The sequence below is a fragment of the Hydra vulgaris genome, chromosome 03, assembly GCF_038396675.1.
Source record: "Hydra vulgaris chromosome 03, alternate assembly HydraT2T_AEP".
NCBI classification, from domain to species: domain Eukaryota; kingdom Metazoa; phylum Cnidaria; class Hydrozoa; order Anthoathecata; family Hydridae; genus Hydra; species Hydra vulgaris.
This window is the reverse complement of record NC_088922.1, coordinates 53,822,924-53,842,953: the sequence shown is the minus strand read 5'-3', so window position 1 is coordinate 53,842,953 and position 20,030 is coordinate 53,822,924. Positions and strand designations below refer to the sequence as shown.

The window sequence follows — 20,030 nt, the reverse complement described above, 5'->3', positions numbered from 1 at the left end:
TTAGTACGGAATCCTGGGATTTCAGGATCCCGGGATTGCCATCCCTAATTATTAACAAGTGTGAATTAAACATTTTTTTTTTTGAATTAAAAATATACTACAGTCAACTACAGCTAATATTGATAGCTGTAGTTGACTGTAGTTGTTCTGCTGTAGTTGTTCTGCTGTAGTTGGCTATAGTTGTTCTGCTGTAGTTGGCTGTAGTTGTTCTGCTGTATTTGGCTGTAGTTGTTCTGCTGTAGTTGACTGTAGTTGTTCTGCTGTAGTTGACTGTAGTTGTTCTACTGTAGTTGTTCTGCTGTAGTTGTTCTGCTGTAGTTGGCTCTAGTTATTTTGCTGTAGTTGGCTGTAATTGTTCTGCTGTAGTTGGCTAAGCTGTATAAGTTTGAAATTTGTTTTTTTATAATCAGAAAATAATGTGAGTCACATCTAAGGATATTGAAGGCTACAAATGAATTCTTATATAAATGATAAAGATATTATACATTTTTTATTTGAAATAAAAGTTTGTCTTCAAATAATACTTGCAGTATAGATAGCAAATTAAAACACTTGAGTAATATAACTTTTTAGATCGAAGCAGTATAGAAGTTTATTTAAAACAGTTTGTTTTAATATTGAGTAGTAATTCCAATAGTGATTGCTGCACAATCTTATGCAATCACACTCATTTATGAAATCACACTCATTTTCAAATCACACTCGTTAATGCAATCACACTCATTTATGCAATCACACTCATTAATGCCAAATTGTAGTTCAATTAAGTTTTATTAGTTATTTTTGTTGTTGTTGTTGTTTTTTTGTAAAATTTAATTAAAAACTTATTATTAGTTTAAAAAAATTTTTTTTTCGCTGACAGGTAGAAGAAATTTTTTGTTGTTTGTTTGATGAAAATTTAACCAGTAGTGATACATGTTTACTTTTCTTATCTGATCAAATAAACATGTTAAAACACAATTTGTATCAAGCATGCTTGCAAAGGTTTGTGGTGGAGTTATTTGACTGTATTGAGAAGGTAAACCTTTAGAAATATGTTCTCAAAAAACATTTTTCAAAAAATGTATCTAAGCTAATGTCTGTACCAAAAAATATATGATAACTGAAAACTTATAATTACTAAAAACTATGTTGATAAAAAATTCAATTTTTATTTTTTTGCACAAGAATTTGATTATTTGATCTAAATTGATCAATTATACAAATTCCAAACCTATTATAAAATTCGTAAAAAACAAACAAACAAAAAAAAGTTTATCTTTAAAACTTTTCTCAATAAAATTTTTGTGTTGTTATTCATTTCATCAATTTAACATTATAGTTTTTTCATGGTGTTTTAAATCGAATCCTGTTGGAAAAAACTAAGACTATGCAAACGAAAATTTACAACCTTGCATTGATATTAAATGTAAGAATTAAATACTAATTTTTATAAATAATGATATTGCTTATACCATTAGTGTATAGTATTCTATAATTAGATAATTAAAATTTTTCTTATTTTTTATCTGTTTTTATTTGTTATATTTATAAGTTATTAGGGTGATCAACTGCCAAAGAACTGAGAGGAGGTCTTGTACTTCTTTACCCTAGTAAAAAGGAGGACATTTTTTTTTAAAACAAAAAACTAATTAAATTTAATATTTTTTTATTTTTTAAGTTCATATTTATCAGTCATAGATACTTTTTTCAAAATTTCAAACTCGTTTTTAAAATACTTAAAAAATTCAGTACAATCACTGAAGTTGAAATTAAATTTCACAGTAGTTATAAATTTAATTGTCTCCTCTGTTTCTTTCATCTGTCCATTGAGCTTCAATTAACTAAATATTTTTTTAATGGTTACATTGTGACCCAGTATTGCAAATACTGGATATATTGGATCATCTTTAGAATTTTCGAAAATTGTCTAGCCCCATTATTGTCTTGAAATATTGCAACCATTTTTTGTCTATATCAATAATCTCTTTCGATAGGTTGTCTTTTTAAAACTTTTTAAAATTAACAAACTGGCATTTTTAAATTAACAAACTGGCAAACAAGACATTTTTCCTTGTCTATGCAAACATTTTTATCTTTTAAATACTTAATTCTATTGTTTACTTGCTCCCAAACTGGTTCATTTTTGAACAAGGACATCCAGGAAAATGTTTTAAATGGTTGGAACTGCACGGTTCATGAATTCAAATACTCCAAACCATTTTGATACTTACTAAAAGAATCACCTTTGAAATTTATTATTTCGTTTGGTTGAAGTTCTTTGTTCTTTAGGAGATTGCGTACACCAATGGGCAAGAACTTAGCTTTAATATGAATTTTTAGTAGATCTATACTTCTTCCAAAATCTCTATTTTATTTATAAAGCAATTAGAATTTGCTTTCAACCTAAGTACGTTCTATTGAAATGCATATGATAGTGAGTGAACCAACAATAAATAGCCTTCACTTAAAAGATTTTTAAACTTTTTTTAATTTATTGGAGACTTTTCTAGTGACAGAAAATAACTTTTTAAAGCTGGAAACATTTGTAAAACTCTATGGATTGCTAGATGTAATAATAACCAATCTGAAATAGGCTTTTTCATTAAAAATTGATTTTAAATCGGTTTTTAATGAAAAAGCCTTAATGGGCTGACCCAAAAATCAATTTTTGGGTCAACCCATTTTAAGTTGGATTAAAATATCAAATCACAATACGAAAAAGTTTCAAATTTTTATGGTTACTTCCACCAGTTTGCACGCCTAAAAAATTGACATTTTCAAATTCTTTCTTGGTTATATCTACTGTCAGAGGACCTAATATTCCCTTAAATATCTCCTGGCTTTTAGTACAAACCAGAAGTACACTTCTTGCAATTTCTGGATCTTTAAAGATTACTAAATTTAGTTTTGTTGTACAGTCAAATGATCGAAAACTAAAATGGTGTAAAGCAGTTTGATATGACAACACGAGTAAAGCTGCATATATATTTCTCTCCTTTTCTGTACTATAAGAAATCATAAAATTGTTGAGACTGACAATTTTTCACTGAACTGAAACTTTTTGTGTCTTCTCTATTTAATTGAAGATCTAGGGATGTTTTTCCTTCATTACCATCATTAATGGTCACTTTATTGGTTTGAGTTCCTTATAAGATTGTTATAATTTATCCATAAAAAAAATACTTTCTTTTGTTATTCATTTAAATCTTGAAAAAAAACAATAGTAATAATAATAATTTTTTATATTACTCAGTTAATAATTAATTAAAGACTCACTTTATTATTATGAAAAAAGCTAAATTATTGTTAAGTTATTTACATTTAATAAATTGCTTCAAATTTCTTTAAAAAAATTAATTTTATATCAAAAAAATTAATTTTATATTAAAAAATTAATTTTATATTAAAAAATTAATTTTATATTAAAAAAATTAATTTTATATTCAAATTTATTTTAATAAATTAATTTTATATTAAAAAAAAAACGAGCAAAAAGTTAAAAGGTATAGTAAAAATAAGAATTTTTATGCAAAAAAAAATTTTGAAACTTTGAACTATTCGTATTCGAATATAAGGCAATAATCGAGCGCGGAATTTTTAAACAGACAAAAATTATTCTAAGATAAAAAGCTGCTCAAATTCACAAAAAATTACATAACAAAGCGGGATGTTTATCAAGCTAAAATCTTTATAGTAAAAGTATATTGTAAAAGAACGAAATTTAATATTTGGCTCAAAGAGGAGGATGGAGGACAACAGGCAAAAAAGGAGGACAGTTGGTCACTGTATTGATAAGTAAATAATATTCATAAGTATCAATTTGTTTCTTTATAAGTATTAATTTTATATATAAAAGAAAGTTTTAATTTTAGATGTTTTTAAACTTAATAATGTATAAATCAATACAATAGATAAAAATAAATAAATTTAAAAAAAAGACAAAATAAAAATGAATATTTCAATTTAGAGAATAATAAAAATATTTAAACAAATTGGTGGCGATGTTTACAGTAAGATATTGGACAAACAGGTGTATTTTTAGTTTATTAAGATTTTTTTATTTATAATATTTACACAATCTTTAAATCTCTTTCATTTATATTTTTTAAATAAAATAGCTTTTTTTAATTTTAGGTTATCATTATGTTTCGTTTAAAAATTCTTCTTGACGAAATAAATCCTATGAGACAAAATTTACAAATAATGTCCCAAACCAATGAATTTGTAAGCATATTTTATACAAATTGTAGGATTTGATTTTGGTTTAAATTCAATTAAATACAGCATAATTTATAAAACATTTTAAGAAATATTTTGGTAATATTTCTGTTAAATAGGGACTTATTAGTTCCCTGCTGAATAAAAGTTTACCAGGTTTTTCAACTAGATAAAACACACTGCCTATCCAACAAAGAAATTTTTTAAAAAATAATGATATTAATGTAATGGAATGACCTGCTCAGTTCTTCATCCTTGTTTCCTTAATCCTATAGAGCATTTTTGGTAAATTCTAGACCGGAAAGTTGGAGGGTTTTATTTTTTTAAACATTTAGTTAAATATATTTTGTCAGTGTCTTCATTTTTAAAATGTAATATAATGAACATCTTATATATATCAACAAAATATAAAATAAACCATGTTTTCTTTTTTTTTCTTTTTTTTTTTTATACAAATTTACTTGCAACATGACTGCAAGCAACCACTATTTAAGCTAAAAATTATGTTTGAATTTCATTTATCTCACTTTCAAAGGAAGTACTCAATACTATAACTTGGAAAAAAATAAGATAGTTAAAAAGGCAAGAATATAAATTAACAGAAGACTCATAAAGCTATAAATTATATGAATCAGTTAAAGACTTATAAAGCTGTAATTTATATGGATCAGGAATAGAATCAGAAAGAACTAATGTTCATGCAAAAAAGTGAAAGTTTAATTAAGCATAAAAAAGCAATTACTGTAAAAGATTTACCAGTCGCTTAAGATGGAATTTCGATAGATAAAACATATGATTGAGCAGTCATATGAAATTGAATTTTAGTAGAGAAAACATAAGATTGACCAGTCACATGAAATTGAATATTGGTAAATAAAACATAAATTACTGATTTAAGTGTACACAACATTTTTTTATAAACAAACTTTTTTTTTTTTCAAATTATGACATTTTTAAGAAATAGATAAACTTACCGCGTCTAAAACCGATTTGTCAGTGTATGTACAAATAAAAGTTTAAAAGTTGTAAAAGTAGAAATTTAAGGATTGCGGCAACAGTTTTCACCTGGAGGGAAGGGGAATATTTTAAATAAATTTTATACTTTGTATTACATTTTATATTTTATTATGAAAATTTAAAATATGTGTACTCTTTATATTAAATATAAATTATTGAATATTAATTATATTAAAAATTGCTTAAGTGTATTTTTTGACTCTCTAGACGTTTTAGAATCCATCAAAATAAACCAGATAATAAGGTCAGATTTAACAGAAATAGGTAAAGATAAAGAAAAATGTTTTCTAGATATTTTGATCATATTTTCAGGAAGATATTCCAGAGTTTTGAAATATGACCTAATCAATTTGGTGTAAACTGAGTTTATTTTTATATTTAAACTATATATTTAGACCTTTTAAAAACTTTTAATAGACTCTATTGAAATAAAATTATTCTCTTGTTTGGGTTCTATTTATTTTTACCAGAGGTCCTAATTTTAAGAGTTCTTTTGAGAAAAAGTCTGCTAACCAAGTTTGATACCCAAAAACTCAAACCCAAAAACCCAACTTGCGGGGTTTTTAGTCTCAAATTTTTACTTATTTATAATTTTTTCATTCATAAATTAATTTCCATAAACACTCAAGATTTGATGTTGCTCAACAATTGTTCTAATGGTAATAAAATAAGAAGTTTAGTGACTCATAAATAAGATTTCTTTTTTTAATTTTGTTTGGAGCAGTAATATTCAAACTTGAAAATTTAAATTAAAGTCATCTAACAATTTAGTCATCAGCAATTGTGCATCTTAATCTTAATGTCTGTGAATTCTTACAAGCATTTCAACTTTTTCTATGTACTAGTTGGATAAGTGTGCAACTGCTGTAAAAATTTTTCAAAATTTTCATGCAATCAGAAAGACTTAAATTCCTTCATTTCTACAATTCTACAATTTATTGCTGATGTTGTGCTATTTACATTATTACTGAATAATTATGTTGGGAAACAATTAGCTTATATGCATTGTAGCTGGACATAAATATGGCTTCATTCAACCATTTCTCAGCTTCTTCTTCTTAACTTCTATCCAATGTTCTTCTTAAGTAAAGTTATAATAGTAGTAAACTTAAACGAAAATTTTATATCTGTTTTTATTTAAATTTGATCACATGCATTTTAAACTTTGAACAGAGTCTTTTCATCATACATAGGAGGAGTCTTTTCATCATACATAGGAGGCTTCATCAAAACTCAATTGTTTCAGATAAAGATGTAGTATCTGCCTGCAATTATAGAAAACACAACAATTTAGTTTATAGTTATGTAAATTATTTATAATGGCATGGTGGGAGAAATAAGTAGTTTTAATATATTTATTATAATCGTATTTAAAACATCTAGTTAATAATGTCATTAACCTTACCTAATGCAACACCTACAATTTTCAGATGAGCATTTGAATTTATTGCTTCTCTCTGTATTGACAAATTGAAAACTTAACAAATAAATAAAAATAATAATTTTGTTGAAAAAGAGCTAGGATTGCTTTTGCCATAATTATTATTTAGACCTATATCATTAACTCAGCTGTTTTATTCCATAGCATCTTATCAAAGAATTTGATCAGTAAGTTAATAACAATATAGAATTTAGTACATACGTGTGGTGATGATGATAAAAATATTTATGAATTGCTATAATATGCTTTGTTATAGATTTAGGTGAGATATTTTTAACCATATTTAAAAAATAAGTGGAGCAACCATATGTTATCAACAAATGTTTTATCATTTTAGATATTTTATTTTCATTGTCAGTGTATATACAGTGGCAAGCAAAATAATAGGTGTGAATAATAAATTTCACTTAAATTGACATTTTACAGTATATTTTATAAAGTGAGATCTAGGAACTGATTGCTACACAAACTATGCTTATTTTATTATAACAGAGAGCAGTATATTTCCAATTTCTTACAAATTTATGAGGGGAATACCCTATTTATATATTTAACCTACAAATTTGGTGGAGCAAAATAATAGGTGTGTGTTTATTTTAACCTGTTTGCTGTAGGATTAAAAACATTTTATTATTTTTATTTGTTGTTGGTATAAAGGTAAGGTCAATATTTATGCAACTTATATAAAATAATAACATATCATATTTGTATTGAATTAGAATTAGATATAAAATGGGACGAGGAAAACATTGCACAGCGATAGAAAGAAAACTTATTAGAAATTATAAAAAAAAGGAAAAACTTACAAGGAAATTTCAGTTACGATGGGATGTTCTCAAAATAAAGTTACAAATGCCTTAAAACCAGAAAAATCACGTGAGAATAGGGAAGACCACGCAAAACGTGTCAGCGTACGGATGATCACATTACAATTATTTCAAAAAAAGACCCATTCAAGCCAGCAACAAAAATTTTAAATGAAATTAATGAAAATATTAGTGTTTGGACAGTTAGAAGAAGGCTTTTAGAAAGTAAGTTGCCAGCTCGAACTCCGAGGAAAGTACCATTACTTGGTAGAAAGAACATTATGAAAAGAAAAATTTTTGCGAAAAATCATATTGCTTGGCAGGGACCAGATATGACCAAAAAATGGCGTAATATTTTGTGGAGTGATGAAACTAAGATTAATTTATTTAATTCTGATGGAAAACAGTATGTAAGAAGACCATCAAAGAAAGAACTTTCACCTCGCTTCACTGCGAAAACAGTAAAACACGGCGGAGGAAATATAATGGTGTGGGGTTGCTTTTCCTGGTACGGTGTGGGGCCACTTTTTTGGATCAAAGATATTATGACCCAATATACATACGTAGACATACTAAATAATGTCATGTTGCCATTTGCGGAAGAAAATATGCCGATAATTTGGCATTTCCAACAGGACTGCAACCCAAAACATACATCCAAAGCTGCGAAAGAGTGGTTTACAACCAATAATGTAAAAGTTTTAGAATGGCCACCTCAGTTACCGGATCTAAATCCTATTGAAAATTTATGGAGGCAGTTAAAACTTAAAATTTCTGGACAAAATCCAAAAAACAGAAATGAACTGTGGATGATGCTCCAGGAGGCTTGGTACAGCATTCCTGTAGAAGTTTGCAGAAAACTAGTGGATTCAATGCCGTCAAGATGCACGGAAGTATTAAAAAATAAAGGGTATGCAACAAAATAATAATAATTTGCAACTCTATTGACTTCCATCTTCATTTTTTATTTTACACCTATTATTTTGCTCGGTGAGGAATTTATTTTTTTTAAATTAAAATATATTATATATATTTGATAACTTAATTTTTATTAATTTCTGTTTATTTATGTAATAAAATAAAAGTTCTAATAAAAATTCAAATTTTTTTTTTATTTGTTTCAAAGATATTCTCGTATTTGTTAATTTTTTGGTTCGCACCTATTATTTTGCTCGCCACTGTATAAATACCTAAAAAGGATACAGACTTTAAATAAAACAGCTATCTAACACTTACATCTTTATTGAATGTTTCTTTTGCAATTTTGATTGCACCCTTTACAGCCTTTGATTGGTTTCCAGTAACAACTGCTCAAATGAGAGTTTACTTCATTTGGATACTATGAGCAATTATAGGATCATAGGATACTGACTGTATTCCAAGCATCTTAAATTAGGGTCGCTCCAAACATCTTAAACAGCGCATTCATCAGCAAGATCGTTTATTATTAAATTAGTTACTTTTTCATTTACCTTTACTAAGAGTTCTTAAGATATCCGTTTTCTATTTGATGGCTCATATTTAGGTCTAAGTTTTTTAAGCAGCTTGGTAAATTCAACATTTTCTACTATGTTAAATGGTATATTTTCTGAAAAAACCATGCAATTTACAAATCCATTCATCTTTTTATTTACATGTTGTTGTAGTAACAAAATTTAGAAATGGATGTTTGCTGTTGCGCCGTCATTGCAGTTGACTGAACAATCGACAAATAAAAAGAATCAATAATAAAGCATAAACAAACTTGCTCCTTATCTTCTGACTGATTAAGCTTATATGAGGAGTGGACTTGCAAAACCTGATAATTCACTTTTTTGTCATTTTGAGATAATTGGCAAAAACTGTTTTCAGAAAATCTGTTTGTTATGCAGTTGTAATTGAAACACTATTGTATGCATATTAATAAAACAATGTTTTGAACAGATATTGGTAAATCCTAATCTGCAGAATCAGATTTAAAACGAATATAAATTTTTTTTTACAACTATAGCAATAAAAACATACAGCAATAAATTTATGCTGTATCTTTCCATGCATTAATTTTAATATTTCTGTCTTTATATGAAAGATGTGATATCATTTTCCTGATGCAAAATTACAAGAGCTATCCAGTGGTGTGCGCAAGTCAGATTTTATCAGGTTTTGCAAGTCCATTCCTCATATGGTGCTGCAGATGTCTTTGACTCTAAAACTAATATATCTCTAATTACTTCATTCAGATATTTTCCTAAATACTTCAAATAAACTAAATTCAGCAAAATTATTAGCGCTTTTTTATTTCTTTGCATTTATGCAAATGGATCTTAACTCTCTCTCTCTTTTTAATTATGTTCTCTATGCAATAATTAAATGTTACTTAATTTCAGGATGACCACTGGTCATGGAAATCATGGAAATGTTATGGAATTTTATTTGGTCATGGAAAATATCATGGAGTTTATTAATTTTTGTTTAAAGTCATGGAAAATTCATGGAATTTTTTAAAATGATTTTTTTTTCCTTTTACCAGTGATCTTCTTAAGATTTTTTTTCACTAAAGAATTTTACTTTTTCTGCGATATTTTACAGATATTTTATAAATATTTGCAAACTAAAGTACTTGTCTAAAACATTTTTGAAAAAAGATATGAAGACATTTTTTTCAGAAAAAGTTTTGGAACTTTCTAACAATTAGTTTTGGTATGAGTTTTTTTAATACCCAAGTGACAATGGCTAACCGCATGTTAAATACTGGATTTTTATCCAGTTTTTACATGCAAAAGATTTCTTAAGTTAAGCACTTAAAGAAATCTTTCAAACTTTAGAAAGATCTTTTCAAAACATACCTTAGACCACACTGCATAGTTAAAGCATGGAATGCTCTGCCATCAAGCATTGTTAATGCCTTTATAACTGACGCATTTAAAAGCTGATTTGAGGCACTAACAGCATAAGCTTCGACACACTGTTTTTTGAGTGACACATTTGTCAGCATAGAGATACATGGTGCTGTACCTCTTCATTGATATATTATAAACATTTTATTCTTTATAGATTTAATTTATTATAAATATTATTGATTTCTGAATAAACAAGTTAAAATTAGTTTATTTTATGCTCTTATATTTAAAAAATGATTATTAAAAATAAATGTTCTTTTATTTTCTATTAAGACATATGAGATTTTATAGATATGTATACAATTTGCATGTATATTTTTACTAATTTTATTGTATTTGTACATTTTACATAAGCAAAAATTTATGTTTCAAATGTTCTTCATATATACATATATATATGAAGAACATTTACTATACAGTATGGATTAGTAAAGAGTTGATTTATGTAAAACTTTATTATTTATTGATATTTCTCTATTTTTTATTATTTCTCTAGTTTCAAGATGTTGTAACATATGAAGAAGTGATTTTAAATTTAAAAAATTCTCTTCCTAAAAAATTCACTGCTCAAGAGTTTAAAGAAAAATTGCGTTTAAATGTGAAATGGCTTAATGTTTTGCAAAGGCAGAAAGATGAAGAAAATGGTGAAAGTTGCATGACACACACTGATTTTGAATTTTGTATGATTGGTAAGATTACTAATTTTTGTATTATTAAGGTTTCAAATTTTATTGGTTTAAATAAAATAATTTGACGATTTAAAACTAAATTTAGTAATTTTTTTTTTTTTTAAACTGATCAAGTTACAAGATTAATACTGAGTACGAGCCAAAACAGTAAAAATATTGTTTTATTGAAACTAAAATTAAGTAATGAATCAAAAAGTTTTATTTTGTTTTGGAAAAACTGATACGAAACGAAAGAATTTTAATGTTGTAATGTAAAATGCAGAACAAAGCGAAATATATTTTTGTAGCTTTGGAAAAATACAAAATTTTTTTTGTTTCATTAAAATGGTTGAAACAATAATTATTGTTTCGTACCGTATCTCATTAAAAATTATCAAACCAAATTTCAAAAAGAGAGCTATCAGGCGTGGGTGCTTAGCTGACAATATAGTATAATTTTAATCATTTTAGTTTTTAAGACACTTTTTGATTTTACAAATAAAAGTTCGTTAGATCCGAAGGGAGATGCAAAATTGTTTTTTTATTTTTGTGTTAAAAATAGGCTATTAGGAATAAAGTTTAAAAAAAAATTTATATCTATCTTTATTAGAGAATTATGTTTCTTGGGTACAGTAGCATTATTTTCAACCAATAGAAAACAATCACGTTTAATAATTTCCTATTTATTTCTATTATTTAAAATTTATTTTAATTTTAGGACGATCTTTTCTGTCAAAGAAAATCATTGTCAGAGTGCAAAATGAACCAGCAACTAATTGCAGCTCATCTCTTATTAGTCCTACTTTCGCTTCTGAATCATTAAGTATGATTATTTTTGTTTCTTGTTGTTGCTAAGCAATGAACATATTCAATTAGTTTTATTTAAAATTTACTTGTTTTAAAAAAAGAAATAGGTTGAATTATTTTGTTTTAGCTACAAATGGATGTAATTTTAATGACGAATTAAGATTTACTCAAGCCTTCACTTATAAATTTACTTCAAAAAAAGAAGAACATATAAGTAAAATACACTTTTACGGTACCTTACATCGTATAGCTAGAAAACACAAATTTTGGATACATGTGTTTATGGATGACATTTCGAAAATACTTTCAAACTATAATAAATATAATAAGACTGAAGATCTTCATTTGAAATCAAAAGCAAGTAAAGATTCTATTCCTTTTTTTTTTAAGAAATTGTTTTCATGTATGTAATATTTATGTAATAATAGTTTTATAACATAAATAGTACTATTACTATAAATAGTATTATTAACGATTCTATTCGTTTTTTCTTCAAGAAAATTTTTTCATGTTTGTAACATTTACGTAATAATAGTATTATAACAAATAATTAATAATATTATTAAAGTATTTTATATATATTATATATATATATATAAATATATATAATATATATATATATATATATATATATATATATATATATATATATATATATATATATATATATATATATATATATATATATACAAACAAGGCCGTAGACAACTTTTTTAGATGTTTGAGCTAATCAATTTTAAAACATAAAAAAACTCCATATTTGGGTATCTTATAGATATGAACAACAAACACCCTAAAACGTTAGCCCCCCAGCCCCAAATATGAGGGCAATGAGTTAAAAATTTTTTTTTTTTTTTTTTTTTTTTTTTTGTAATCATTCACTAAATTTGTATTCATCGACAGATTTTGAATTTTATTTATTATTCTGTTAGTGTTCTGAAATTATAACCATGTAAAATTTACACCCCCTCAATTTGAGGCTGTAAACTTTATAAGGTCATAAAAGCCGAACAACAAGAGATTCTTGAATCAAATTTAAAATTCGTCGATGAATATAAATTAAGTTTAAGATTGAAAAAAATAACAACTTTGACTAGTTGCCCTTATATTTGGGGCTGGGGGAGCTAACGTTTTAAGGTATTTTTTGTTCCTGTCTCCAATCACCGCATTTTTTTGCATAGCATCCTCTTTCCTCATATATATGAACATACTCAAATATGGAGTTTTCTTCATGTCTCAAAGTTGTTTAACTTCTAACATCTAAAAAAGTTGTCAACGGCCTTGTGTGTGTGTATATATATATATATATATATACACACACACACACATATATAAGGCCGGGTGAATAAAAGTTTCAGGAATTTCGCTAAAGTTTTTGTTCAGTAAAGCCGAGCAATTCCTGAGTTAACTTTACGTGAACAAAAATTTGAGCAAAACTGATGAATTTTTTATTCGCGTAAAGCTGACCAATTACTGAGTAAAAACAATTGCTCATTATTATTCACCTGGTCTATATATATATATATATATATATATATATATATATATATATATATATATATATATATATATATATATATATATATATATATATATATATATATATATATATATATATATATATATATATATATAATACATTATGATATATTAACTTTTTAACAAGTTTTGTGCTTCGTAAATGCCTCAACTTATTCTTTTAATTTGATTTCATTTTTTTATATACTACTTGATATGTACTTCTCGATGGAAGAAATTTAGAATTTATTTTGATTTTTTGTTCTATTAAACATTTAATTAAATTATTTTGCAAGTTTTGGATATTTTAATGCTTATTAATTTGCTTTATTTTGCATTGTAATAGTTTTATCTAAAATATGAATAATTGTTCATCTAAATAAGTCAAATATTTAATTATATCATTTGAAATTTTTATCGAATTAAGAATTTGTAATGAAAAAAGTGCGTACGTACTTTATAGATGCCCCCTTAAGAATTCCATACTTTTGATCCTCTAAAAGAGATATAAAACTCAGATGTCGCAAAAAAAAAAATTTACCTTGAATGTTTTTTTTTATAATAACTTGGTACATAAAAACTAAGAGAGTATAGTTGTTTAATTGGTAAACAGGAGCGATTTCCTCCCCCTCCCCACAAACACACAAATTGCCCCTTTGTAGACGCACTCTTTGATGAAAACTTTTGTTTTCATCAAGGAATGTGCCTAGAAAGTTTATTAATTGTTGTCTTTTTATAGTGTGACTGCAAATTCGATGTATCGGGAGTTTTAACGTAATTCTATTGTGCTTAAGGAAGCGATGGAAAAAGTAAATTCTGTGTTAGTTCAGTTATTAATATGTTTGTCGTAAACCATTCTGTAGGTTTTAAGAGTTCCATGTTAACTAAAGTAAACAACTTTTTTACTTAAGGTGGTACATACCCTTAATTTATTGAAATTTTGAAAAAAATTATTATTATCAAAGTAGACGTAAAATTTTACGAGGAATGCATTTTTAAAGTTATTTTTTTAACATTTTAAACATAAATAGTGAAATAAGCACCTTTTTTAAGACAAGTTATTTTTTCTGACATAGCAACGCCCTTAGCAACCATCCTCTGACTTGGTTTTAAAGTTATATTAATGATCAGTTTTTGACGATGATAAATTCTTTAGCTGCTTGTTAAGTTAAAGCTATTAGTCATACTTTGAAATTACAATTTAGTTTAGTTTTAGACTTGTAAAGCGTGCAAATCCATACTCTGTTTATATGTTATTATTACACTTTTATTGACAACGTTGAATAAACAATATGCCAAGAACACATTCTAGAAATAAAAAGAGATCATTTGCTTGTAACCAGTACACACAAAAAAGAGAAGATCATTTAACAAATAAACAAAACTTTGTACCTGGTTCTTTACAATCAGCAAGTAACTCTAGTTCAGGAAAAATAAAATTCAACCCAATAATTCTTGAAGACAAAGATGATTATAACATTATTATTAATTTTGGTTTATTGAAATCTTTAGTTGAAGAGATAGCTAGTTGCTCTGACTGTGGAAATAATATTAAAGTTGAAAATAATGAAATTAAGCGACAAGGATTTTGTTTAGAACTAAAACTATCATGTGCCTCAAGTTCTTGTCGATGGCATCAAACTTTTAAAACTTCAAAGAGTATCTCTTATGTTCAAAACAAAAACAATGTCACTAAATATAGTAGCAATAAATTATTTGCAACCAATGTTCAAATGGTGATAGCATTTAGAGAAATTGGTAGAGGACATAGAGCCATTAAATCTTTTACATCATTATTAAATATGCCACCACCTATTTCTTTAAAAGCCTATAATAGTATTATTAATGTTTTGCATGCTATATATACTAGTGTTTGTAAAGCATCTATGACTAAAGCAGCCATGGAAACAGCAAAACTAAGAGAACAGAAAAGTGATGAAACAATGACCTGTACAGTTTCTGTTGACGGTTCATGGCAGAAGAGAGGACACACCTCGCTAAACGGTATTGTCTCTATCATTTCAACTAATAACGGAAAGTGTTTAGACTATGACGTCCTTTCAAAAAAGTGTCATAGTTGTGCGATGTGGAAACATAAAAAACAATCTCCTCAATATGTAAACTGGAAACTCAATCATGTTTGCCAAACAAATCATGCAGGTAGCTCTGGTTCCATGGAAGCTATTGGGGCTGTTAAAATGTTTTCTCGTTCCATATCTGAAAATAATCTTATGTATACCGAATACATTGGTGATGGCGACACTACATCATTTAATCAAGTACAATTATCTAAACCTTATGGAGAGATTTTAATTACCAAGCTGGAATGTATTGGACACATTCAAAAACGTGTAGGTACTCGTTGCAGAAATATTCGTATAACTCATAAAAATAAAAAGTTATCTGATGGAAAAGGTGTCTCAGGATTAGGTAGACTCAGTGAAAAAGCTATCAATACTCTTCAAAATTATTTTGGTAGGGCTGTTAGGCAAAATATTGGTAACATTTATTTAATGAAAAAATCTATATGGGCAACATTGTTTCACAATACAAACTTTTTTGATGAAAATGTTCGTCATCAGTTTTGTCCACGCAACAAAGATAGCTGGTGTTTATGGCAGGCTGACAAAATAACAGGTAACAAAACCTATAAAAAAAACTTGAGCCTTCCAATTGCAATTAAAGATTTATTAATTCCAGTTTGGCATGACTTAACAACAGATTTGTTGTTGTTAAAATGTTTGCATGGCCAAACTCAAAATAGAAACGAATGCTTAAACAGTATGGTGTGGAAAAAATGTCCTAAGGAGATTTTTGTATCTAGAAAACTTCTTGAAATAGGTATTTGCTCTGCTGTTATTGAATTTAATGATGGTAAATCTGGTTTAACACCAATAATACAAGTACTTGGATTGCCAGTTTCAAAGTTTATGCTAAATGCGTTTAGAAAAAGTGATACAGACCGCATAAAGAACATTCAGAAAAAGTCATCAACCAAAGGCATAAAGATGAGAAAAAAATTAAGAGCTATCAGAAAAGGATTCTTGGATAAAGAGAAGGAAAATGACATAATCCCAGCTTATTCAGCAGGCTCATATTAATAAAATCATAATGTTTTTGTTAGTTTAATTTTATTTTTGTGTTTTTCTCAGTATTTAATTTTTAGCGATTTTGTTAACTTTAAAACATGATATTTCAAGATCCACATAAGCTTTTAGGTTGAAATTTTCACAGTACATTCTTTAGTTTTAATAGCAGGAGGTGAACCAAAACTAATGTTTGATACAAAAAAATAAAAATGTTATGGCACTTTTTATGAGCAATTACTATACAAAATAATGTCAATCAGTAACAAATATCAATATCTTTTGAAATATTTTATATTATGACTTAGTTTTGGTTCAACTCCTGCATTTCTATACAATAAAGAACTGGTAAAAATTTGAAATCTCAAACTCTTTTAGTTTTCCAGATTTTATGTTTACAAAATGTCATAAAATAACCCTTTTTTTAGTATTAATCAAGGCAAAAAGGCTCGATCAACTATTTTTTTAATAAAATTTTTTCAAATTATTTTGTTTTGAATAAAATAAAAAATAGTAAATTGTTGTGCATTTTGTTATTCTTATTTTTTGATTTTATGGGTATGTACCACCTTAAAGATAAACATAAAGTAGATTTGTATCATTAGCAAAAAAAATTAATATAAGCTAAAAATAAATTTATTTTAAATAAAATGGTTAATACTGTCACATGTCTTGTTAAGATTATAAATACGTCTACAGGTATACGTACCGCAAAAACAACCGTACCGCAAAAACCACAATGTTGGCTTAAGTGACCTAGGATGTAGAAAAATTCAGGATTCAAAAAACTTGATATATTATGTTAGCTAGTATGTCAGCCTATAAATTAAAGCTTTAGTGTTTTTTTATTTGTTAAATACTTTGGTATTTGCACCAGAGTAAAAATTTCAATTATGAAAGTGTGTAGTTTTTATTGTTTTGTAGGAGCCTAGAAGTCGTATCAGAGAATAAGTTAGCAAAATATAGTTTTTCTATTACCTATGGATTGTAACTAGATACTAAAAAAATACTTTTTTTTCTCAAGTAGTTTTAAATCTTTATAACACCCTCAAAAAGAAAGGAAGTATTATTGTTGTTTTTGGGGTACATTTTATAGAATTCACTTTTTAGACTATGTTTTGAAATAAAAAACAACAACAATAAATTACCATTGTATTTGATTTTTTTTAAAGAAAATAATATATATTTCTCTTAAAAACAATATTTGAACACAGCAGTAATAACACAGACATCTAAAATGGCTGCAGACTTTATTAAATTATTATAACAATAGGTTATTATAACAATGTTAAGATAAAATAGATAAATAAAATAGTACTTTAACTGATTACTTTAATTCAAAAAAAGATTATTTATTGCCGTTGCATTCGTTATAATAGTAGTATATCAGTCTTTTAGATGTGGAGAAGTGCTGATTTGCTAGTAAAAGCATAACCGGTTTAACACCATCAACTCTGCAACTCACTTTGCTGCAAATTGAACGGAGAACATCAAGAGAATTAGGACATTGCTTTAGGCCAAAAGCTTGAGATTTCCTTTGTTTGCAAAAACATTCAACTTAACATTTAATAAATTTTTCTTTAGTTTTTTCTTTCTTTTGGCTTCCCTCTTTTGCTGTATCTTTCGTCGCTTCTCTTCTTTTATATCTTTCACTTTAGCACGCATTGAACCATAGACCTGAGTAACACGAGTAGATATTTTTTCAAGGTTTGGTTTGATTTTCTTAATAGTTAGCAGATCAGGAATATTTTCTAATTGGAGGCTTTTCTCAGCCATTTCTCTAATCAAGATTTGAGACTTGTCAAACTTATCTTTCCAGTAACTTGCCGAACCTTTCCTTTTACCAACTGGTGACGAAATGGTTGATTCAGGTTTTTTGAAAGAAGTTGACGCTGGTTCTTCTTTATGAATGCATGCAGCAGCTCGCTCAAATTTATCTTGTTGCATAAAGTTAACTTTCTCCCGATTGATGCCTCAGGCTTACTTTTTCCACAAATAGATTGTAATTTTTCCTGTCAGAGCTGAAAATTTGGCTTCATTTTCCATGTTATTTTTTTCTAACTCTATTTAATTAAAAAAATTATCGTTAAACATTTTAGAGTACATTAGTCGCTTATAGAACATATCTAAATACTAAAAAACAACTTTCAAGTAAAAACTTAGATTTTGCTCTAGGTTCAAACACAAAGTAAGTTTTAATAAATTCTTGCAATTATTATGTTCTAAAAATGTTATTGATTTTTAATACGTTAAAAACACGATGCAAACTTTGTTTAAAACACTGCAATGACATCTTTAGAATCAAAAGGTTACATAGAATCAAATATAATCATAGTAAAAAGCGAGAACACATGTATAGCCCATAAAATGTTATTTTAAAAACAACAATGTTGTTTTTAAAATAACATTTTATGGGCTATACGGGTATTTCCTCCAAGATTAAGTTAGCAGTAACTGGTTTTATTTAAAGCAGATCAAATAATATTAGGACACGCCAAATTTCAGCTTCATAGGTTCACTAGCTGCAGAGATACAATCGATAAATTGAATGCGGTTTTTGAGGTACACATACAAAAAACAACAAAAGTTCAGTTAACAATAACAACAAAACTATTTCTTAAAAATTAATCAAACTAGCTGGGAAGAACTTTAAGCAACTCTAAACACATTCAAAACAGTTTTTCTCAAAAGCAAATAATAAAAAATTTATTGAGATGTGCTTTTTTTGGTGTTTTTGCGGTACCTATACCTGTAACTTATATTTATTTTTATCGAATACTTGAATATTTTAAACAAAATTTGAAAATAATTATGAAAAACAATAATTGCCTCATCAGTAGAATGGTTCTTTTTAAATCTAAATTGGTTATTTAAAAAATCTTGTTATATTTATAAAAAAAAACTATAGTCTAAAATAGATCACGTGTTCTAATTATTTTTAGATGCATGGTATTATGGAGATCATTTTCTTATGAAATCCTAAGGACGTCATTTTTATAAAAGACATCGCATAGTTATAATAATGCGCCATATACTTTTTTTTAATTTTTTTTTAATTTTATTAATTACTTAGTACAGCCCATCATTTTTAAAATCTTTATAATTGAATAAAAAAAAAGACGTTTTTAAATAAATTTTTTTGGTTGGAAAATGCTTTATCATATTGGTTTTAAATATCAAATAACTCTGATTAGCAATATCAGGATTGTCAACAAACAAAGTTCCGTGCGTCATTTAAAAAATAACGAGTTGCGCCCAAAAATGCATTCTCTTTAAACTATTTTGTCAGATCCTCTAACTTGATGCATTGTAATCTAAATCTAACGCATTGTTTTATAAATATTAAAGTTTTAAAGAGTATGAATTTAGGTCACATTTTTAAGTTGCATTCGTTTAAAAAAAAAAATTGCTCGGTGTTTTTCCGGAGCGTCAAAAAAAAAAAAAGCGAGCTAACTTACCAGCCGGATAAGTTGACACAAATTATTATTAATGTATTATTAAGAAAAAAATTTATAAAAATAATTCAAAGTTTGTAGAAATATATATTCTATTCATTTTGGCAACAATTTGGCAAACAACGGAAAAAAAAAACACAAAAAACTAACAGT

At 26.6% G+C, this 20,030-nt stretch overlaps 1 protein-coding gene across 10 annotated transcripts in view; it reads left to right on the top strand.

Moving 5' to 3' along the window:
• LOC100197594 (uncharacterized) overlaps nucleotides 1-19,568 on the top strand; it is a 137,502-nt gene extending 117,934 nt beyond the window's left edge. For 4 of the 10 annotated variants that reach the window (XM_065793683.1, XM_065793682.1, XM_065793691.1 and 1 more), the window contains exons 21-27: nucleotides 863-1,018; nucleotides 1,322-1,408; nucleotides 3,950-4,012; nucleotides 4,117-4,206; nucleotides 10,840-11,032; nucleotides 11,730-11,834; nucleotides 11,946-12,293. In XM_065793683.1, coding sequence (XP_065649755.1) covers nucleotides 863-1,018; nucleotides 1,322-1,408; nucleotides 3,950-4,012; nucleotides 4,117-4,206; nucleotides 10,840-11,032; nucleotides 11,730-11,834; nucleotides 11,946-12,229 — 978 coding nt within the window. In that variant the 3' untranslated portion in view covers nucleotides 12,230-12,293. Of the gene's footprint in view, nucleotides 1-862; nucleotides 1,019-1,321; nucleotides 1,409-3,949; nucleotides 4,013-4,116; nucleotides 4,207-10,839; nucleotides 11,033-11,729; nucleotides 11,835-11,945; nucleotides 12,294-14,075; nucleotides 14,248-16,998; nucleotides 17,087-19,364 lie in introns of those variants that run through there. The other 6 variants (XM_065793685.1, XM_065793684.1, XM_065793689.1 and 3 more) reach the window with 4 other exon arrangements.
• Nucleotides 19,569-20,030: the final 462 nt, after the last annotated feature.